General features: G+C 43.2%; 3 protein-coding genes across 10 annotated transcripts; 2 read left to right on the plus strand and 1 right to left on the minus strand.

Annotated features, from left to right (window-relative positions):
* Positions 1-696: 696 nt before the first annotated feature.
* scoca (short coiled-coil protein a) lies at positions 697-5,923 on the plus strand. Of its 6 annotated transcripts, none has more exons than XM_040147355.1 (4): positions 697-877; positions 2,435-2,506; positions 2,630-2,710; positions 4,135-5,923. In XM_040147355.1, the coding sequence occupies exons 2-4, from the start codon at positions 2,488-2,490 to the stop codon at positions 4,275-4,277; spliced, it is 243 nt and encodes an 80-aa protein (XP_040003289.1). In that variant the 5' UTR covers positions 697-877; positions 2,435-2,487; the 3' UTR covers positions 4,278-5,923. The 6 variants fall into 6 exon arrangements, with proteins under 6 accessions (XP_040003289.1, XP_040003290.1, XP_040003288.1 ...); XM_040147356.1 differs by having other exon boundaries at positions 697-863; XM_040147354.1 differs by having other exon boundaries at positions 698-845.
* A 152-nt stretch (positions 5,924-6,075) lies between these two features.
* Positions 6,076-15,940, minus strand: clgn (calmegin). Of its 3 annotated transcripts, none has more exons than XR_005709001.1 (15): positions 12,991-13,257; positions 12,776-12,849; positions 12,520-12,578; positions 11,980-12,121; positions 11,719-11,800; positions 11,407-11,599; positions 10,998-11,187; positions 10,768-10,881; positions 10,482-10,638; positions 10,024-10,239; positions 9,741-9,857; positions 9,473-9,632; positions 9,216-9,358; positions 7,275-7,530; positions 6,077-7,039 (listed from the first exon to the last, which is right to left on the minus strand). XR_005709001.1 is itself a non-coding variant. In XM_040146899.1 (15 exons), the coding sequence occupies exons 2-15, from the start codon at positions 13,255-13,257 to the stop codon at positions 7,456-7,458; spliced, it is 1,989 nt and encodes a 662-aa protein (XP_040002833.1). In that variant the 5' UTR covers positions 15,695-15,940; the 3' UTR covers positions 6,077-7,455. The 3 variants fall into 3 exon arrangements, 2 of the variants coding, with proteins under 2 accessions (XP_040002835.1, XP_040002833.1); XM_040146899.1 differs by adding an exon at positions 15,695-15,940 and having other exon boundaries at positions 6,077-7,530; XM_040146901.1 differs by having other exon boundaries at positions 6,076-7,530; positions 9,216-9,352.
* A 1,936-nt stretch (positions 15,941-17,876) lies between these two features.
* exosc9 (exosome component 9) lies at positions 17,877-22,865 on the plus strand. The gene is made up of 12 exons (XM_040144908.1): positions 17,877-18,069; positions 18,313-18,407; positions 18,625-18,744; positions 18,903-19,005; positions 19,098-19,235; positions 19,537-19,619; positions 21,003-21,135; positions 21,320-21,408; positions 21,501-21,647; positions 21,784-21,974; positions 22,172-22,250; positions 22,364-22,865. The coding sequence occupies exons 1-12, from the start codon at positions 18,004-18,006 to the stop codon at positions 22,425-22,427; spliced, it is 1,308 nt and encodes a 435-aa protein (XP_040000842.1). The 5' UTR covers positions 17,877-18,003; the 3' UTR covers positions 22,428-22,865.
* The last annotated feature ends 303 nt before the right edge of the window (positions 22,866-23,168 follow it).

The raw sequence follows: 23,168 nt of genomic DNA on the forward strand, positions 1-23,168 counted from the left end.
CAAAACACGATTGAGAGCCTTACTTGGTCTGGGACGACCAGTAGCTTTAGATCGGTAATGTCGTGTTGCTGACATTCCTGAGTAAGTTCCCTGACGTTAATCATTCTTCTCCATTTGTGCTAATGTTACATTAACCTATATTTTAGCATTTATCACTGCAAAGAAAAATCCCCAAGCTTGTGTTTTCCCCTCACACATCTCCTCTGCAGACTCTCAGATCTTGACTTGTTGACCGACTTCAGCTTAGATTTCTCATGTGTTCACTCGCAGCTGAGAGGCTGAGGAAAAAAAAGATGGAGGCAGAATAGACATGGAAATCTATTGGCCTGAAGCAGCAGTGTCCCCGGGGTTTGGTTTGGCTTGCAAGCAGCAGAGTATGGACTCCTCAGAGCGAGCACAGACGGTGCAGAGGCTGCAAGGATACCACACACACACACACACACACACACACACACACACACACGTATATATTAATGCTCACACCGGCCAGCAAACACTCCATGCATTCATACAGACGGAACAAACACAGACGCACAGAAAGGTCTGGTGGGCCTGACATTGTTGGTCAGGTTTTCATTGCCAACTGCTGCTATGACTGTCTGCGTATGTGTTTGATTACCAGGGGGGGAAGCCTGAACGCCTGAGCATCTGTTAGGACTGCAGCAAGTGTGTGTCTGTGTGAGGTGTGTGTGTGTGTGTGTGTGTTCAGTAGTTGCTCCCCCTGTCGGTCAGTGTGGTCACGTACACACAAGCGAGGTCGTGATGACGGTGTTGACGACGCACGGCTAACACCAACACCATCGCCGCCGCCACCACCACCACAGAGCCTCCGGTCTGTTTACGGGGTACATTTCTTGCCTTAGGTGACTCTGGGCGGGTTAGTTGTTTTGCTGTTGTATGCACCAGAAAATCCCAGACAGCTTTTTTTTTTTTTTGCAATGACATTCGAAATGTAAGCTAGCTGGGAGCAGCAGCTAGCTCGTAGCCGTTAGCGGGTCTCCGGCCGATGTCCGGTGACGCTTCATAAATTGTGTTAGTCAGGAGGTCGTTTCTAAATATGCGACTAAGTAGACTAGGTAGTTTTTGTTTCCTCTGGCGAGACACCGACCTCGCATTCGGTGTAGCTAGCGGCAGAGCAGGCTTAAGTAGCTAGTGTACGCGCGTCCATTATCGGACACCTCCGCTTGCGATCCGCTTTCGCCCGTTTTGGTCACAGAAGGTTTGCTGACAGACGCCTCACCTATTAACCCGTGGGCTTGTATTACACGTGACGGTGTATCTGCACGTTTAGTAGCGATGCCCGCGCATTTCTGGGGTATAATATGGAGTCCGCTTAGTTTACAGATATCTGAGTTGGGGGGGGGGGGGGTCTGCCAAGCTGGGATGGTGAAGGACCAGCAGTCCACCGAGATGACCCATCCTCGAGAAAGACGAACAAGAGGGACCAGGGTAAAAGTAGCTGCTAACCGCTAACGAGGTGCTTTTCCGATATTACAGTGGATGGGAGTTTTAATGTGCTGGATTAATGTGGATTTTTCCGGAACGAACGACTGTATATACTGTACTTAGGGTTGGTCTCTCGTTTATTTGTGGCTGTAGTGGCAGAATATACACGAAATTGTCGGAAAGTAGACAAAAACAGTGAGGTCTGCCCGGATCTAAAGAAGTGTTTGTCTCACCACAGGCTTTTCAGTGCTACTTCGGCGGGTCAGCATTAGGCAGCCTCACCCCACAGCCTGGGTCTGGTGGATCCACCCTGCTCTTGTCAGCCACCGCCGAAACTCTGTGTACGCATCTATTACATTAAGCTGCAGGTCTTAAGAGGCTTTATGACACCGACTGACCGTTAACATAACAGGAATCAGGGGAGGCATGTAGCATTTTAGGTATAACATGGTCGCATAACAAATCCAATCCCGGCAGAAGTATTCTGGCGAATATTTCGGTTCAGTATATGCCCTGATCCTCGGCCCGAGTCCGCCCCACATACAGGATGACTGTCAGATGCTACTTCCACATTTGGACCAATTCTGGGGCGCACACAGAGAGTCTTGCGAGGGGGCAACAGCTAGAATCAGCCCAGATGTGGGAGTATATGGGCCAGACGCAGTCCAAGAAGCCAGGAGTATATTGGGCCAGAAGCTTTCCCTGGAACAAATGTTGCAGTCTGACGATGTTTAGTGATTCTGCTTACAACGAACAACAGAGCAACTCTGCTAACAGAGTGAAAAAATGTGCTATTTCTTACAAGACATGTCATGTACATTGTTTTGGCCATCACAAGACAACATCTGCCAGGATCTGAGTGGTTTACCACCTTGACTAAACAAACATTCCTGGGGAAATCCTGAAGACCTAATATTTGCATCTCCTTTAATAACTTCTACTCGTTAGTGGTTTAGCTGCTTTATGGAGCTTTTTTTTTTTTTTACAGTGGACGGTGAATCTGCAGTCCTGTATACTATACAAGAGAACGAGTTTTCCATCATGAACTGCGACATAGACGGTATGTCTGCTTACGTTTAACTGTACAAATCAGTTTGTGTCTGAAAGTTGCATCACGAAATAATCATGAGATTGGAGCATTGTAATTGTGTTTAAATAGCATCACTGTTTGTGTCCATTTTAGGAGACATGGAGAACCAGGTGGAGTTGGAGGAGAAGACAAGGTTAATAAATCAAGTTTTGGAGCTTCAGCACACATTGGAAGGTAAAACACATAAATCACTCTGTATTTCACTGTGTCTTCCATGGGGAGGGAGATTGCCCCCATGGTTAGTAAAAGGTTTGTGAAGGCTTCAGAATTCTAAAACAGAGCCCGCGTGTTGTCATTTGACAGTATGAGGCTCTTAAAGTCTGTACTTGGATGATAGAATTTGCAGCAAGAAACTCAAATGTGACCAAAAGCCTTTTCACTCCTTGTGTGTTCGTCCTTGTTCTGCATTCTAATACAAACCAGATCGAAAGACGACCCGTAACACTTAACTTGCTCTCTTCACTAAAGCAAATCTGTCTTTCAATGCTCTTTTCAACATTGATTTTTTTAAACACTAGATGCTTCTGTTTGCTGCTGCTCTTTTCTTTGTTTCTCCTCATCTCGGCCACTCTGCTGTCTTGATATAGACATAGATGTAGCATCTTCCCTTTCTGTTTTGCGCCCACTCTAGCTTTCCTTCACACACCGGAATACCACATAGATAAACACAGGGTTTTGTCCAGTGCATGACAGATTATTGTCAGCACAAGTGACGATAGCTAGCGACACGAATGTCACAGAAATCTTTATCAGATAGAAAGCAGTCAAGTCTGTAGCCGAGTTTGGGTTTCAGGTGTATCCGGATAACTACATGCATGTACATTTTTCTCACAACATTTAACATTTATTTAAGATTTAGTGGTTTGAGGAGAAAACATCAGTGTGCTAGTGGCTATTTACTCACTTCATTTCCTTCTGCAGAGCTTATGTGGTTGTTAGTGAACTCAGGAACACTTATCACCTTCCCAAAGTCTCTTTAAAGATTTAGCAGCCACATTTATTGTTGAATTAGCCAGTGAGGTAAAAGCTTCTAAAATGCGGATTAAACCCTAAGGGTTTCGGCATGCTCCATCAGAACTGCTTGTCAGATGGTCGAGTAGCTTCGGAAACCCCCTCTCCCCGCACACTTTTGTGACAAAGAAGCACCAAATCCTCACATTTGAGAGGGTGTGACCAGAGAATTGGTTTGGCATATTTGTGTGAAAAATAACTAAAACAATGAATCGATCATCAATCGTGGATTTACTATTCAATTAATGAAGTAAGTGCTGCAGCTCTAGTTTGAACTTCTCTCTAGCTTTTTTTTTAAAAAGTCATAATCGAGCACAACACTATGAATGCCCTCCAGGAGAGTCTGTCTGAAAACGTGTGCCTTCATCCCCATATTTGAACAATATTGCGTCTCTCCTTTCTCTGACAGCCGACTTTTACTCCACCTTCAAGTGTGGCTGTCTGAAGTTGTCAGACATCACGTCATATGAACTACTACTTTTTTCTAGCATAGTCTGACCCTAACACAGGGCAAGTGGATATCACTGAATTTATTTGACAGTGATGAAATCTGCATTTCAGTTTCCCATTCTTTATTTCTGTTCCAGATCTGTCAGCGCGAGTCGATGCCGTCAAGGAGGAGAACCTGAAGTTAAAGTCGGAGAACCAGGTCCTCGGTCAGTACATCGAGAACCTCATGTCGGCCTCCAGTGTCTTCCAGACCACTGACACTAAGAGCAAACGGAAGTGAGCTACCCTCGGGAAAAAACGGAGATCCCCAGGTCAGCATTTGTGAGAGGAAGCCCACTGTGAAGACATTGAGAGGGGTTTTTTTTTCTCCCCAAACCTTGATGTTTTCTGCAAGCATCTGAGCTCTCTTACCTCAGTCAAAACTAACAATTTAATAATTAGAAACATAAACTGACTTTTTCACCCATCCAGTTGGCTCAGAAATAGATACATTTCATGTTAGTCTGGCCCAGGTCTGTTTAGCAGCAGCTTCCTCTCCACACTACAGATGAGGTAGACTTCACCCTTTAACCACTGACACAAAAACACAACCAGAGCATGTGTATGAAGTTGGTTGAGGGTCATGTGTACCTTGAGTTTCTTCTTAATGCTTTCTATCAAAGTAGTGTCTGTAAAATAATTCTTAGCTATGTTTTGCCTGCTTGATTTTTTTGTTTGAGGACAATTCTGACTTTTCTGTGGTTTTCCTGACTTTCTGACAGTGTTCCTGCCTCAACTGATTTGTAAATGGGCTAAAACTAGCCATAAACCTTACAAATACTGTTTGACCAAGAACCTGATTTTCCACACTGATTTACTTTCTTATTTATTTTTTTGTAAAGTATTTTCTACGTCAGCTGGATCTGAGTTTTTGGTAGTTCTTGGATGTCATCTTGTCTGTATAAAGCATGACTGTATTCCTCCTTTCCCTCCAAAACTGGACAGTATTACTGAAAATGATAAATATATTTAGACGGCATGTGTGAGTAATACATCTCTTAAATGATTTTTTTTTTTTTTTTTTTTTTTTGAACAGTTTAGCATATCTTATGAAATGCCATTAAATTAGTCACTGAATTGCAGACTTGAGAGCTACTGAGAACTTCTTAACGATAGTAGGTGGCTGGTAGATACATTCAGGTACCATGGAGAGCTCTGCAACAATATAAGTAAAAGCACAGAGAAACTAAAAGTTGTGTGAACAATCACTCCATAAAAGTGTAGGTCTTAACCAACATCAGTGATGTTTTTATCGTAAGTGGGTGAGTTTTAAATCACTGACACAAGACTTTCTTTATGTCCTTAAAAGTATTTGCAAGCCTTTAAATTTATCTGGTCATAAATGACTGTAATGCAGCACTGACAGAGGGGGCGGGTGCTTTCCCCTTTAACCGCAAAAACAAAAGCTGTAAAGACGCCTTGAGTGATATTGATCCACTCATTCGGGCCTGGAAAAGACGCTGATGTCCTGATTTTACAGCAGAGTGGAGGATGTGTCCTAAGAGCTCTGCTGCCTCAGATAAAAACATTAAAAAGGGATAAGTGCATGAAGATGTAATTACATGATTTCAACAATTTTTTATTACCTTTAAACTGAAGTATCCGGCGCAGTAGTTCTGGAAAGCAGTAATTCATGTGTAAACATCAAGTGACTTCGGTGCTGTTTAAAAAAGGGAAGAACTGGTAGTTACAGGAGGCTTTAAACACTGTATATGCGGTCATCTATTGGTTATTTTGATATTTTTAAACAGTTGTACAGTAGTATTTCATTAATTTCTGACATGCTAAACATGCCCTACCAACACACACCCTGCTACCAACTTGTATTGTATGTAGACTCACTGTAACTTTGCCTTTAAACATTTGTTTAATAAAAACCTAAGATCACGTCATTGTCCAGGTCTTTGTCACCTACATAATCACATTGTGGATCAATAGAAAACCAAATCACCCCCAAAGAGAAAATTCTACACAAAATGTGAAGAAATTTTACACATTTGATCAGACTTATTACCAACCTTTTTCTTTTGTATTAAATAGTTTTATTTTCAAGAGCAATGTACAATTTGCAAACAAATGTAAACAGGGATATCTGCCAGCATCTGGCAAGAATGAACTACAAAAGCTCAACACAATAATATAAAACAAATAAATTAGCATCAACGTCCTCCCCAGGCAACGATCTAGATCTGAACTCCAGCTAATCTAGATATCATGGGAAAGCACTGCAGTGTGCTGACTGAATGAGATGTGTTTTATATCCAGCTGTTTGCTGCAGAAACCCACATGTATTTTTGACAACATATGGCCAAGGAATTCAAAATTATCTATTTTTGCTGCAAGCTCTGACAATGTCAGTTTTCTTAAAAAACATTTCAAACAAGCCTAAGCTCAGAATAAGCTCATCAGTGGTATATCATATTTAAGAAAACCTCAAGTCACTCAAAACACTGCATTAATAAATCTTTATTCATACTGGCTTAAAACAAATTTTAAACAAAACCAATAAATAGAGTTATCAGTGCTAATCCTCAGTTCTTAAATTGCTATAACTTAGTAAAAAACACACTTAAAAGTAACTGAAGCTCCTGACAAACTAGCTAAAATCTAAACAGAACATCCATTTTTAAACGAGGTAATCTTTTAAACCTAAGCTGAGGTGACTTTTCACTGAAATGCTCTGACACTGCAGTAACATCTCAAACAGCCTTTCCTCACAGCCTGGCATCATCTCCTCCCGAACTGTTCTCAAATCCCGAACAAGTTCAAACAACGAAGGAACCTTTGTCAAACTGTGTCCTCGCACAAGTTCCTTAAAACAAAGGACACAAGAATAAAGTCTAACTTCTGAGATGTAGCCCCTATGATATGCTGTAAAATGGTACAAACAACCGGAGTCGACAGCAGTGAAGACGCTCCGTGCTGGCCTTCACTCTCAGAGGAGATAGACTGGTACATCTATGATGGCGTATAGTCAGAGAGACGACTGACAGCAGAGACGGGCTGAACGGGAACAGAGGTGAGAGAGGTGGGGGTTTTTAGCCTGACGGGCATTTTGACAGCAATGGCTTATACAGGTGGAGAAGGATGAGGAAAGTGTGGAAGCTCAGGAGGGAGGAGGGAAAACAGCTAAATGCACAACATCTCCACAGAATTCATCTGATAGTTGATTGAGCAGACAGGAAGAGGAGAGACGGGATAAGGGGTGATACAGGATGTGGTCTGGGAGACTGCAGACCTGTGATGGGTGTAGCCGAGGGATGGAGAAGACGTAGATGGGGCAGCCAGGGTGATTGCAGGCTACCAGGTGGTTTGGAGGAATTACATGCTGCCCTGCTCAAATAGGTGGGGAGCAGCAGCAGATATGGCCCTTCCACCTCCTCCCCAGCATGGAGACAGTAGGCGTTGGGTTCACCTCTTCAGTCTTTCCGTACCCTCCTCTTTCTCACAGCTTGTTTGTGGCTCTCTGCACCGACATCTCCTCCCTCCTTCGGCTGAGGGCCAGAATTCGAGCAAAATAAAGAGCAGGAAAAAAGCCAAATTTAATGGATAAGACATAAACATCACTCTTGCATTTGCCATCAAAGTTAATAGATTATTAACAAAAGTGTAGCGTAAGTTCCAATTGTATCAACTGAAATGTCATCAAGTCAAGTTTCATTAAAAAAAAAAAAAAACCCCTACTTTTTAGATGTCAAGTAAAGTGAACTGCATCAACAGTCTTTTAAGTGCAGCCACTGAAAATGAAAACAAGAGCTGCCAGACTCCCTGACTGTGCACATTTCTCACTGGGACAAGGATACACCACAGTGTCAGAGACAGGAAGTAGTCTAAACAGCAGGGAGGTGAGTGAATGATCGTGTGCATGAGAGACAGGCTAACCCCAAGTGTGACAATAACAATGAATTCATAAATTTAATGTAACACTTGTCCATAAGGTACTACTGAAGACATTTTAGACCTCTTGAACAGAACATATTCATTAAACCTGCATTAATTATTAAAGGTCAAATTTGTTTTTATGAGTGGGTCCCTGTTTTGTTTGTCTCGTGCACATGGATGATGCGATACACATTCCTGCCAATGGTATCACCCTATTCCACTGATCTAAATAATTCTGGATTTAAAATACATAAAACACTGATTGACAACGGATTGATTTTTCAGCTGCTTGGGGGCAGTGGAAATAAGTTTTTGAACACAACACTGGCATTTTAACACATTTTAAGTTGACAGTGAACTTGTTAGGAAACAGTTGCCTCTCTCTTTTGGTCTCTACCAACTCCTAAAAAATATCTGGCTCTTTAGCTGCCAAATGTTCCACAACGTTGTCTTTCTGCTGTTTGGTGCTGAGCTGTAGTGTACGGAGGAGTTTTAGAGCTTTTTTGCTGAAAATAGCAGCCTGCTGCTGCAGGACGCCGGTGAGTATGATTCGTAACAGAAAAGTTGCAGCCACAAAACAAAACAATGAGTTAAAGTTCTGTAAAGTTGAGGGGAATTGCAATGATCACTCTTAATTGATTATAGCTACTTTAAAATGTTAGTTTTAAGAAGGTGAATTGTATTATGGTTAATATGAAATAAGAAGCAGTAAAACATTTCAAGGGCCTGCAGAGACCCTGCAAGTTTAACCCTGCCATAAAGCTGACGGTATTTTTAAGCTTCTTGTACCAGGAAACATAAAGCAAGCACATAAATCATGATAAGCTGTGACCTCTGTGGCCTTGGGAAACTCCATACAAAAACGTGATATTCTAGCCCTGAGCTCAGAACCCAAGACATCAGCATGAGTAAAACTGCCACGCTACCATGTGTGTTAGAACAAGTGCGGCTGCCAATTCACACTTTTGGGACAACACAGACACACTCAGACAGATGGAGTGACTCATCATAGCTGCTGTCGGATATTGCGGTGAAAAATAATACTGTATATTGTTGTGAAAACATGTTCCATACATTTCACATTGTTATTTTGGAGGCGCTAAAGCATCGCATATTATCCTGAGCCAGATGAATACTGGATAATGTGTAAAGTGAATTGAAGAGAAAGTAGGTGGTGAAATCTGGGGACCTGGTTCCAGGTATTCATTCCCAGAGTGCACAGGAACCTCCGATTACTTTACTAACACCTTCAGCTCATGCTGCTGTGCAAGGAACAACAACTCAAAGCAACACCAACCTCGTCTTCTAATGTTCTCTCTGGAGCTTTGCTTTCCTCTTCTCCTTCCTCCTCCTCTTCCTCTTCTTCATCATCCCCCTCTAGATTGTCGCCTCCTGCATCGGCACCATCCTCCTCGTCCTCCTCCTTGGCATCTTCTGTTGCTTTAGATGAGAGTAAAGGTCATGACAATGAGGATCAAGAATTACGATCTAGATCTATGTAACAGTAAAAGTACAATAATGTGGACAATAAAGCACCAGCAGAGACCGTCTGACCTGCAGCTGCTGCTCCCTCTGTAGCCTCAGCTGCTTTGTCTTCCTCATCTGCCGCTGCCTCCACTTCTTCCTCCTCTTCCTCCTCCTCCTCCTCCTCCTCCTCTTCTACATCAGCCTGGGGCACATCCACCTTCTTGTACACGTAGTCATCTTCTGATTTCTGGGACAGAGAGAGAAGGTTTGGAGGTATTTCTGTTGAACTTCTGCATAAAACAAGTATATAATCAGAAAAATACAATAAACAAATTAAACAGCAGGTTCATAGTACCTTTGGCCAGCAGAAGAGCACAGCCAGTCCTATGGGTAGGCCTACTGTCAGTATGTAGATCACCCAGAGCCATGGTCGTTCCTCTGCTGCCATCATCAGCTGAGCAAAAATCCCCGGCTGTTGGGACGAGCGGTGAGGAGAGACGAGAGACCGGAGAGCAAAGGTAGTGAGCATTTATGTGACTGACAGCCTTGTGGTAAATTATATGCACATAGTGGGAACATACGTATGTGTAAAGGTGCTGTGCTATGTTCCTGTTGCCCTTACAGATCATCACACTGACCTCGTTAGCGCTGGCCACCAGTTTCTTCAGCCCCCAGCTGTCAGAGGCCCAGCGGTCAGCCACCTCCTTGTGAGAGGTGATAATGAAGTTGTCAAAGTAGATATCCGAGGTCATGGACCACAACTCCAAGCCCAGAGCCTTGAAAGGTGACATCCTGAACGGCTGCAGGTCCTCAAAATAGTCCGGGTTATCGATCTTACGTGGCTTCCAGACTCCCTTTGGAGAAGACAAAGAATGTGAAGGAAACAATTAGAAGAAAAAGACCACGAGGTGTTTTCAACTGCAGCACAAACAGACAGCATGTGTGTTTTTATATAACACAGCAGGCAAACAGTGTATTCACCGAGCGCTACACATGATTATTCATGTTTTAAAAAACAAAAAAAAGGGACTGATCAGTTATCAGTCTGGAACCATACAGTAAAGTAAAACTTTAAGAGGCCAAAAGCAGCTGTTACCTGATAGCCGGGGTTGTCCACCAGAGTTGCCTTCCACTTGCCCTTGTACTGAGGGTTGTTGATCATGGGGCGCTTCCACTCCCCACAGCCAGGGGCCGTCTCACAGGCTGGGTTAGGAATCTGTGGCGCCTCCCACTCTCCATCCATCTCCTCATCCCTGCACATAGACGAGGACAGAGAGAGAGGAGAGCTTTCAGGCTGAATCATTTCTACATGTAAGTAGCATAATTCAAAGGCTGGTTGGTGGTTTGTTTTAGTGGAACTTATTGTGAATGAGTGTACTTACCAGTCTTCTGGTTTCTCAGCATTGGGGTCAGGGACAAACTCCGTTTCATCATCCAGCCAGCCCTCAGGCTTCACAGCGTCAGGGTCCTCAATCTTTGCGGGTGCATCCTCATCCCTGAGACACACCCATCAATGTATGTTATTTACTAAGGTCACTGAGGCCTTCACATTGAAACACGTTAAATCTGCAACAAAATCTCTTCTGTCTACAAGTGTTGAAGTTGCAATCACCAGTCCTCAGGCTTGACAGCCTCGGGGTCAGGAATCTTGGCCCTCTCGTCCCAGTCCTCAGGCTTGGAGTCATTCGGGTCATCCATCTCTTTGGGGGGATTGACTGGAGGCACCACATCATGCAGAAGGTTCCCACGGCTCACACTGGACTGATCGATGAACATCTCGTAGCTGTTGTCTGGGTTCAGGACTGACCACAGGGAAAAATGCAGCATTTGTTAATATGTGAAAAGAATGACAAAGGAACAGAAATAAAGCACAGAAAACGTACATGCAATGCAGCTAATACTGAAATTTTTTTACGCTTTAATATCTGGAGAAATTTGTGTTTTGAATGAAATCAATGGGTTCTGCATAGCAACAACACTAAAAGAGAAATAAATACATCCTTTTCCAATAAGCTACATACTCAATGTGTAGAGGTGAGTCTTCTTGTCAGTGTAGAACTTCTTGAGGTCGACGTCGGCCCTCTTGGCATGCTTCTCCTCCATGTCTTTGTTCAGGGGGTTCTGGTGACGGAAGATGAAGTGCAGCTTGTAGTCCTCGCCGCATTTGTCGGGTCCAAACATGATGGTGTAGGGTGTACGGTCGTGGAACTGCTCCTACAGTGCAGAACATACAAGAGTTGAATTTAATAAAATAAATCTTGAGTCTGTTTAGTTGAAATCTGTACATATTTTACCCAGATTAGCAGGTAAGGCAGAATAAAACGTGTACTAACCAGATTGAGATTGCCAGTGTCTGAGAGCAGTTTGATGTATGCTCCACCACAGTCAATACCATCCTGGAAATTCACCTCATACCTACAACCACAGCATAAGAAAACAGTTCAACAGGTCCAGATATCAGTTTCTACCGTTACCAGTAAAAAAATTTAAATGGGTACTTATGTATCCACTAACCATTGCCCCTCAAGGACAAAGTCCACCGACATGAACAAAGACTAGATGCAAAATGTGTGTCTATGCATGTTAGAACTCACTGTATGACCAGAGGCTCGTCCTGGAAGACAAAGGGTTTGTCCAGCATTGCAGCAATGGCATGGTGTTTGGCCCGGGACTTGAGCACCAGGCCCTGGTCTCCTGGAACCTTGTTCTCCTTCAGCTGCTCCACGGCCCACTTCCCTACAGCCAGAGCAGAGAGGGTCAGACATTCCACAACCTGGGTTTTATTTTTATTGCCATAGTTATCATGACTATGGGTTATGATGGTATTTTACTTCTTACTTTACTACTACTTCTACTACATTTTAATTACTGGGATGTATGGTTGCAGACGCGCTGCTCGAAACAGCTTTAGCCTAGTCATCGCTAACACTTTGAGCATCGCTAGATGAGGGTGCCGTGACCTCATTTCTCAGCAACTGTGCTGCCAAAGAAAGTGCCATTATAACCGACATGCCTGATGGCTAAAACCATAAAAATAAGACCCATGGTTGTAAATATCTTTCTGATTTGCACCACAGGTGAGATGTGATCACACACGAGGTCTACATTAGCAGAGGGAGAAAACAGCAACAAACCGTCATATTTGGCGATGTCATCATCTGCGTCCCCCTTCACCGTTTTTGACAGCTGCCATCTTTGAAGATCAACATCACAACATTTAGCTTCCACATAAAAAGAGGTAAACACACACACACACACACACTTCGACCACTGATTCTGTAAGTTTATCCTGGTCACTCAATGCCATTGGAGGCTCATGTGTCCCAGCATGCATCAAAAATTTACGATGTATTTTTAGCTGCACGTGGTGGTATATTTCTCAGGCAATACCTGCCCAACGATCCATCATCAAACGTCTCTGCAAAGTATACATCTCCAGTGGGAACGGGAGTCATGTATGTTACCTGGGGGAAAAAAAATAAAAAATTAAAAGTTGTCATAAAGGAAATTATTTTTCATAAATGTACAGCTTTTCTAACCATCTCCAATTTTTTTTTTAATTTAAGCACTTTTGGCCTTTACTCGACCTATGACCCATTCCTGACCTGGAAGGAGACATCTGCATCCGTTTCAGCCTTGCCAGCCTTCCCGCTTGCTGTGTCTTTGCTGTCTGTCTCATCAGACTGCTCTTCATCCATCACTGTTGCCTCCTCTTCTTCTGCCATCAGAACCTTTAACTCCTCGTCCAAGCCCTTATCTTCTTCGATGTCTGCAACATCAGCCTCCGACAGCTTCTCCTGGGCCACCACCGTGGCCACAGCCAGGGAGATCAGGAGCAGCGCGCGCCACATCCAACCCCTGTCTAATTTCATCTGCCGGGGGCAAAAAGGGGGCGGGTGGAGGTCACAGCAGGAGGGCAAGCAGAGTGTGAGATTAGGGGTGAGCATGGTGTGAGAAGCCAAGTGAGGAGAATGTGGTATGAGAGGATGAGGGAGGGGGATGGGAAGAAGAGGCCGGTGTGAGTGAGATAAATGTTATTTATGGAGAGAGCAATGGGGTGTGTGTGTGTGTGTGTGGGGGGTGGGGTTGGGAGCACAGAAGAGATGGAGGTCACATTAGTACAGTGCTACTTTATCACATCCCTATCTCACATTTTTAGCACTATTTCCTCATTTAAAAACAAAACAAAACAAAAAAAACAAACTTTAGAACTGCCCCTTTTCTGCTATGATGCATTTCCAGTAATTTGACTCCCTTTGGGAATATGCTAGAAACGTCTGTGCTTTCAAATCTCTCAACAACTAGCCTCTTTGAAATTACATTGCCTCCTCTTCACTACACATCCTTTCTAATCCTATTTTGTAGCATTTGTACATGCACATGATTACAATCCTTGTCTGTGTCCTAATATGCATTTGAAACCCTAAAGATTACCTGCTGAATAATGGTACAATTCGGAGAACAACAGCTTCAATGACCTCCTATTGATCAGGCCACACCTGCTTGCTCTTGTTGTGAGCAGCAGGAAATGAAAAGCATCACTGCAGACAGCACAGCAGCACGCTTTCTTTAATTCCTAATTAACTTTAATTCCCACACTGGCGTTGTCCTAGTTGGTAATATCAGAGCGCAAGAGGAGCAAAAGGATTTGTTTGAGAAATCTTCGCCACATCATACGCAAGAGGTGAATATACAAATCATGTATATGTTAAAAATTCAGAAGCTTGATGCAGTTGTCAAAAAAAACCTAGTGTCTCAGGAGTCGGAACATTTTCTCTGGAGCAACATCTTTTCACTGCACAGAATGCAGTCAACATATTAAGTGGTCACATTCATATCAGCGGAGTGTTCAGAGCCCTCATTGAATCGGCTTCTTATCTTTAACGACAATGAATCAGACATGGTTCTCAAAAAGCAACATTAGGAGTCCAAACTGAATAGTTAGTTCTGTGTCTTTCCATTCTAACCAATGACTTTTTTTCTGAGTACATGAAAGAGCTAAGTGCTCTCTGGCATAGTACTTGATGAAAGTTTCAGCTTCTTTGACATGAAGAGGGTCTTTCACCTTTACTTCATAGATGTAGGCATGGTTTTTACAGTGTGCACATCGTGACACTCTCAACAGTAAAATATACCCTTCTGAGGCGAACCCTTTCCTGGCTGAATGCACCATACCCCACAGCCTTCCAGTTCTACATGACACTGCGATAAAGTATGTAATGATTAGAGAACTGAGTTAAAGGTTACAGTTCTATGGAAAGGGGATGGAGGCGGAAAAGGCTAATACAATTTCAGATAAACTAGTGCCAAAAAAAAAAAAAAAGAGTCAATATTGCTCTCTGACATAATTATTCCAATTTTTTCCTTTCTGGGAATCAGCTAAAAGCTATTTCCTCATGAGAGAGATATCACAGCGTAACCTTGCATTCTCATTATACACAGGCAACAGAAATGTGGCGCTCATACACCTCCAGCATTCAAACATAGCATGCAAGGAACCTCAAATGAACAGCTGTGACATCATCTTCCTGATGTCAGCCCAACAGAAATATAGGTGAGGTCTCCCTCTGCTGAATGTGATTTGTCATTGTCTGTGACAAATCACAAATAATCTCATCACATCCATTACAAGCTCATCTGTACCAGCAAAGTGTAGGCAAAGGAGCCGACTGTGCTCTCTTTTATCTGCGGTGTGTAGTGTTATAAACAAACAGGTCCCCATTCTCCAACTTATCCAACAAAATCAGCTCTTCTGTCTGGATGTCAGCTGCCACAGCCAAGTCCATTTCCCATTAAGCTGTAGTCCTTCTATTTACCCTAGTTATAGTCCAAGTGGACTGCGGCAGCATCCCTCACCAGCCTCTAGTTGACATTAAACATTGCCAAAAAGCTCTTATTTCTTTTTCGTCACTACAGGAGAGAAGCCTAATGTTGAAAAGATCTACACAGAAGAACTACACAGAAAAGATCAGAATAAATGGCTGTGGAGCTAACATGGCTGCCACCGAGCACTGCAATGTCCAAACTCTTTTAGATGAACAGCTCTGACTGCAGCACCTGCTCCGTTGGCTAATGCTAGCTGACTGCTAGGCTGCTCAGCTAGCAAAATAATCAATTCTTATAAAGGAGCTCACCAACTGAAGGTGCTCTGGCGATAAAAGCTCAAACTGAAAAAAATTAAGTAATGGGTGACCGAAAATGTTTTAGTAGACTGCAGAAATGAATGGATAGCAAATTATAGCTTGCTAAATTAGCAGTGATGTCGCACAGGGAGGGATGGAGAGAATGATTGAGCGCACACAAACAAACCTTGCGCCTTCTCGAAACCGCAGAGAAATTTCTTCGATAAACGCTGTTTCTCCGCTTTGAGAAAAACAGAGGAAGTATCTTGTGCGTTTGGCCCGCTGAGAGGAAAACCAAGCCCCCTCCCCCCCCGTGCAAGGCTGGGAAAGACACGGTTGTCGGCGGGTGAAGATGGACCGTGGCTAACAGCTTGTCCCAGATAACGGTGCGCGGTTGATGAGTGCAAGCGAGTCTCTGCAAGTGGGCACGCGCACTTCGTGCAGATTGGAGAGCGTGAATGGTGCCTTCACGTGCCACGGAAATCGTAAGAAAAAACAAATAGGAGAGAAGAGCGACGCTGCGAAATGGTAAGGAAGAGGTTTAAGAGGTATTTTACTGATATCATTATATCATGTTTATGAGATAGATAGATAAGGCACTTTATTAATACCAAAGAAGCCACACAAAAACAATGAGGTAGGTAAATCCAATCCAGTTATCCAATTAGAGGCTGAATTCTATACAATAATTCAATAGACTTAATAAGGTATAAAAATATATATAAATAACAGAAACAATTGCTATACTGTTTGCTGAATATACACTGTACAGCGCTGGTAATATAGTGTACTATAATACACTGTGCATTGGGGCAAGGCAGGTGGACATGTGTAACCTTGATAAAATCAGAATAATCTGATATATAACAGATGTGATACATCAAATTGTAAATAGGTGTTCAGGCGAGCAGTATGTCCTTTAAAAGGAAAAACTATTCTGTCAGAGCAGTCCCCTCTCCCAACTGAGAGGAGAATCATTGTAAAGAGCAATGGCAGCTGGTACGAATTACTTCCTGTAGCGTTCCTTGTCACAGCGGAGCTGAAGTAGTCTCCTAGTGAAAGTGCTCCGCTGTTTGAGCAGCAGGTGGTGCAGGGGATGAGAGATGTTCTCCATGATGTTCAGCAGTTCGTGCGGCATCCTCCTCTCCACAGCCAACTCCAAGGGCTCCAGAGCAGTCCCCAGGGCAGAGCCAGCCTTCCTGGTGAGTTTGTTCGGTTCGTCGGTGTCACTGGCTGTCATGCTGCTGCTGCCCCAGCAGACTGGAGCAAAGAATATCGCACTGGCCACAGCAGACTGGGACAAGATCTGCAACATCTTGCTGCACATATTAAAGCTAAGCTCCCTCAAGAAACAGAGTCAGCTCTGTCCCTTCCCTTCAGCTGTGCTGTATTTTCAGTCCACTCTGTTGTCAAGGTGGACTCTAAAGTATCTGTATGACCCCCCACCACCTCCGCCTCCTCTCCATGAATGGAAATGGTGTTTAACACAGTCCTGGTCTTCCTGAAGTCCACACCCATCTCCTTGGTGATGCCCACAATCAAGAGCAGGTGATCGTTCCCACACCAGGCCACTCAGCGGTCCACCAGGTCTCCGTACACCCCTCTCTGACACACCCCAGAACCGCAGAGTCATCTGAAAACATCGTAAAGAGTTGTACTGAAAGTCAGAGGTGTACAGGGTGAAGAGGAAAGGTGAGAGGACAGTCCCCGGCGGTGCGCCTGTGCTGCTGACCACCCGTTCAGACAAACATCCTTGCAGCCACAAAAAACTGTGGTCTGTCTGTCACGTAGTCAGTAATCCAGGAGATTGTGGAGGCGTCTCCCTGCATATTCTGGAGCTTCTGTTTCAGCAGGACGGGCTGGGTTGGGTTAAAAGCACTAGAGAAGTCAAAGAACAAGATTTTCACAGTGCTGCCTGCTTTGTCCAGGTTAGAAAGGGCTTCTTGGAGCAGGTAGATGAGGGCGTCATTGACTGACACTGAGGGCAATAGGCAAACTGCGGCGGGTCTAGAGAGGTGCTCAGCAGAGGTCTGAAATGGGCCAACACCAGTCTCCATCTGAATGAGTGGACTTTCAAAATTCCTCTAAAAAAACAAAACAGTTGCCGATATTTACAACTACGAAAGTTCCAAATTACGAGCTTACAATCAGCACTTTATTGTATCAGAAACTCACTCCGCACCAGGATTTCAAAGTAAAAGCTCACGATCAGTAAATTCTGCTAAAAAGGCTCCGTGAAGACACTGCCAACGTAGACTTGGTTCACAATAAATCAGCACGAGCAGGCTAACATAACAGCCAGTACACAATAAGTGTAAGACAGCCCAGACAAAGAAACAAAGATAATTCCCCTGCTTTTACAATGGCATGTCGTATGCACTTCCGGGGTAGAGTTCAGAAAATATTGATGGCGACCACATGCTTGTCGGTGCAGTGGCGTTGCAGTGGCGAATTAAACTAGAGTAATATACCCGCAGCCCCACAAAACCCGGCAGAATGAAGGACACACCTCTGTCCAACGTTGAGCGGGACTTCTTGCTCAAAGCCATCGAGGAGAAAAAGGTGGGCTGGGCTCTCAACACGCTGAAGCCATGGCTCTACTTCCATCTAATGACGACACTGATGCGTTCAAATGAAACGCACTCTGTGAAGAGTGCTCGTGTCGTTACTTAGCGGTGTGTAGAGGCTTCGGGTCATGGAGTCCTGCACTGGTAGAAGAGTTTAATAAAAAAAACAAAGTGCAGCCTTACGTGGAGTTTTTTTCCTCTACACTCACTTGTCTTGTCCTGCCCCCCCCTCCCGCAGCGCCTGGATGGACGGCAGACCTATGACTACAGGAAGATAAAGATCACGTTTGGCACGGACTATGGATGCTGCTTTGTGGATCTGGGGAAAACCAGGTGAGCCTATGACCAGGTCTTTTTAAAAGTCCCTGCAGTGTCCGGCTGGTGAACCCATTAATGTCTTACTTTTCACTTCGACCTGAGAAAAAAAGCTTTCCCGAGGTTCAAAATGGGCACTCTCCACTTCCCATACATATGGGAAATTCCGCCTTTATTACCAACATTGAATGATAGTTTTTGGAATAATGGATTGTCAATGTGCTGCCATGTACAGGGTCATGGCTCAGGTGTCCTGTGAGCTGGTGGCTCCGAAAGAGAATCGACCAAACGAGGGAATCATGTTCTTCAACATCGAGCTGTCACCCATGGCCTCACCTGCATTCGAGCAGGGCAGGTGAGGGAAAAACTGAAGAGATTACGCCTGTGTTTCCTGGCAACATTTCTCTTCAGGGGCGGAGGGGGGGGGCTGCAAATTGAGAGACATTCATTTCATTTAACCAAGCTGTGAGTGCAGGGAGTGTGAATCATCTGCTGGGTTGTCTTTCTCTCCAGACAGTCAGAGTTATCAGTGAAGCTAAACAGACAGCTGGAGAGGTGCTTGAGGAACTCCAAGTGCATTGATACAGAGTCCCTCTGTGTGGTGTCTGGAGAAAAGGTAAAACACACAACCACACACACAAAAAAGGGAAAGAAACCTTATCCACTGCGATGATGGTAATATGTGTGTGTGTCTGTGCGTGAGATCAGGTGTGGCAGATCAGAGTGGATGTCCACGTGTTGAATCATGATGGGAACCTGATGGATGCTGCCAGCATTGCCGCCATCACCGCTCTGTGCCACTTCAGACGCCCTGATGTCGGCATCCAGGGAGACGAAGTCACAGTGGTGAGTCAGCACCCACCGCGGCAGGTGCTGCCTCTGCTGCACTGAACCCTAGCGTACAATACCCGATGGTGCAGACACCAAACTGCTCCGTCATATGGTTGTACTGACGGTGCCTACAGTGGAACCTGGCGCAATACATTCATTAAAAAAAAAAAAAAATCTTGTTTACAAATCTTTTTACGAACAAAACAAAACTAAGACAGATAGATTTTATGTGGTAGATGGTGTTTTCTTTTCTGAGACATTTTCTGCTCTACTTAGTGTTGGTTGTGATTCAGTATTCATTCCTGTGCCCCATCAGTACAGTCCAGAGGAGAGAGACCCTATTCCTCTGAGTATCTACCACATGCCCATCAGTGTCAGCTTCTCCTTCTTCCAGCAAGGGTAAGGTGCCACATTTGAACAGAAAACAATCATTTGCTGTGAAAGGTACATCATTGTTAAGATTTCTTTTCTTCACACAATTGTAATTCCACCGTGTATAGTTATATAATCAAGAATAATATCTCATAATTCAAATTCAGTTTATTAAGTTTAAGTAAGTACGTATACCCTTTTCTGTTTTTTCATCTTGATTAGTAAACTAAGTTAAAAAAAACAGACAGAGCTTGGTGATAAAATGTGATACTCATTTTTTGGTGATTTTGGTTACAAGTGTGGTCACTGCTTTATCATTTTAGCACTGTCTAAACACTGTAACAAAAAAGACAGTATCTGTAACTATTGCTGTTAGCTAGGTACACCCAACCCTCATATATTCAGGGGAGTAATTTCCACAGGGGAAGGGGAGCAACACGCCCCCCTCTTCCTGTCCAGTCACCATAGGGCAGATGAGATGTTAACAACACGCACTCAAAGCAACCGCTTAGCTTATTTTAGCAGCAGTAAGTGGTGCACAGACTGCTTTGTGGACTTTTTTTTTTTTTTTTGCCCTCGGTTTCACCTCTCAGGCTACTTGCAGCTTATTGGGGGTGGGGGTGGGGGTGTATGTAGCCTAAAAAAGGAATACCTGCAGACACTACTCAGAGCAGAAAAGTGGCCTACTCCCAACTGCTTTTTTGAGTTAAAAAAAAATCATCAAATCTGTATTTTTATTTATAAATAATACTCTCGATGACGCCAGAATTTAACATCAGTCAAGGATAAGGTAGTAGATGGAACTACAATAATTATCAGAAAGTATTCAATATCTATAAAGGAAACTAGAAATAAATGTACGTAGGCTTAATGTATTAATAATAACGATCTTTAAATTGTGTATCTATTTTCTGTTATACTACCATTATAATGGAAAGAACAATAACCAGTTTTATCATAATGTGTCATTTGCTAAATTTAAATATTGAAATACAGAAAGTAATATATACAATATATTGATAAGGATTTTTCCAAGGACACAGAGACAGCAAATGTAAAAGTTCCTGCAGACTGGATGAGGTAAAGTTGGATGTTTGGTATAAATACTGGGGATATAGAAGAGGAAAAACCCAACATGCTGTTTTACTTTAAAATCCAAATGTACAGTACAATCCTGTTATCTATCTTCAATTCAGTGTCTCCTTCCTTTTCTTTTCTGTGTCCCATTATCATTATTCAATTTCCCTCTGTCCCTGAGTCCAACCTCTAACCTTTGCTCTTTTATTTTTTGCATTCATTCTAAGTGACAGCCAAGTTCATCTTTTACCGGATACTCCCACCAGTATTGAGACGAGCACTGTCCTCCCTCACACCCGCTCTTCTTTCTACACTTCCTTTTTCGTTCTGCAGAACGTATTTGCTGGTGGACCCCTGTGAGCGGGAGGAGCGGGTGATGGACGGCCTGCTGATGATCGCCATGAACAAACACAGAGAAATCTGCTCCATCCAGTCCAGCGGGGGCATCATGCTGCTTAAGGACCAGGTGAATGGACTCTGAACACGAGTGTTGTATTGTCGTCATATTAGTTGCAGTCATGAAGATCTGCTGTGTTCAAGATGAGATTACTTACTTACAAACTTCCATAATTCCAGCTCTCCAAAACACACTCCATGTTCACTGTAACTGCAGTTTATCACCAATAAAATTTTTGTCCTTGGTGTTGGAGGTTATGAGATGCAGTAAAATCGCCAGTGTCAAAGTGTCTGAAATCACAGAACTCATCGGCAAAGCCCTGGAAAACGACAAGAAAGCCAGGTGAGTGGTGGCATCGACTATACCAAAGTATTCAACTTTGGACGTGCTAGTGGTGAAGATATATAGGAACTCTGTATTTTGAAATTTTTCAGGAAGGCAGGCAGCAGGTGTGGTTTTGCAGAGTCTATTCCTCAGGAGCGAATCACAGCTCTGAAAATGGACGAGACTCCAGTGGAGATGATGGATGTGACAGAGAGAGCCAATGACATTGTCCAGAAAGCCGAGGCCCCGCCTCAGACGTATCCTAAGATGAGCCCTAATAACAACTGCATCAGCTATGAAAATGTGTAATTTTTCCTTTTTTTTTTTCTTTTTTTTTTAACCTGATGCTTTGGCACACTGTATCCACTATAGCTCCTTAACTGTACAAACCAGGGTACCATCCCCAGTGGTGCCCGTCCCAGGTGTGGGGCAGGTGGGGCAGGGGCTGCAGAACACCTGGGGCCTGGAGGAGGATGATGATGAAGAAGAGGAGGAGGAGGAGGAAAATGACAACAGTGGTGAAGAACAGGAGGCAGAAGTAACAAAGATGGAAGGGGGAAAGTATGAAAAGAAAGAGAGCAGAGGTAATTTTTAAACAAAAGAACATCAACATAAAAGTTGAGAAAGGAAAGTAAAATTTTACAGAAGTGTTGCAAAAACAAGGGGGTTGCCCAAACATATTTAAATGTTCTGTACGTTGGTTGATAAATAATTCTTCTGTGAGTATGTTTTGCTTTGAATTACATGAAAACATAAATTGGGAACTTGTTTTGCCTTAAAGGAGACGTGGTTGAAATATCTGACAGTGAAGAGGAGGAAGTGGTCATTCTTCATCCAGAGACACCAGACAATGCTCCTAAGTGAGTCTTTTTTATGTACGTTTATGAGATGGTAGTTAGCAACTCAGGACGTACGCACACTGTACACAAAGATTATCTGTTTTTGCTTAGGACATCTTTTCTTTTTCTTTCAGATATACAGGATCCAGTTCACACCAGAAGGGGGCAGCAACAACCAAGAAAAGACAGAAAAAATGAATAAAGCAGCCATCTGTGGTCACTGCAGCCAGAGATCTGTTTAAGCACAGCAGCTCTCCCCATAATAAAGACTGTCCGGGTTTAAAGAGATTCCTGTATCTGCTATAGCAGAGAATTGGAATCGAATAAAGATCACAGTACAGAAGCACTTCAAAGTGCTGGATTCTTAACATGAGAACTGGAAGTTTACTTCTGTTGGCAGCCGTGTGATCGTTTCAAAAGCATTTTTCACTTACAAATGTAGAGAATATAATTTGTCACATTATGTATTTTTACAATGAAAGGATGTGAAAGGTATGATTAAAGAACAATATTCTCAACCCCTGTTCAGTGTTTAGCAGACTAGCATTTCAGTTACGTTTGCAAAGTGCTATATTATGTAAGAACCATGGTCTGTGGTGCTGATTGTGAATCAATATAAAAAGGGTAAAAAAGAAATGTTTGTTTTTTGTTGTAGTACTTTATAAATAATTCCTGATATTCACAGCTTAATATCAACAAACACTTGAATTTAATTGGAAACAATATCCCAAAAATGATTTCTGAAGAGAAACTTTTTCCTCGTTACTTTTAAAAATGTGGGTATCCTACGTGTAATTTAATTATTTTATATCCCTCCATTCTTCAGAATATTGAACATAATGTACTTTTGAATATGTTGCAGTGTTTTGCTCCCTGTCATTCGGTGAAACGCGCAATGCGAGGTTTAACTTGCAGGTGAGATTTTCACATGCGTTACTT

Source organism: Xiphias gladius, chromosome 15 (genome assembly GCF_016859285.1).
Source record: "Xiphias gladius isolate SHS-SW01 ecotype Sanya breed wild chromosome 15, ASM1685928v1, whole genome shotgun sequence".
Lineage (NCBI taxonomy): Eukaryota > Metazoa > Chordata > Actinopteri > Istiophoriformes > Xiphiidae > Xiphias > Xiphias gladius.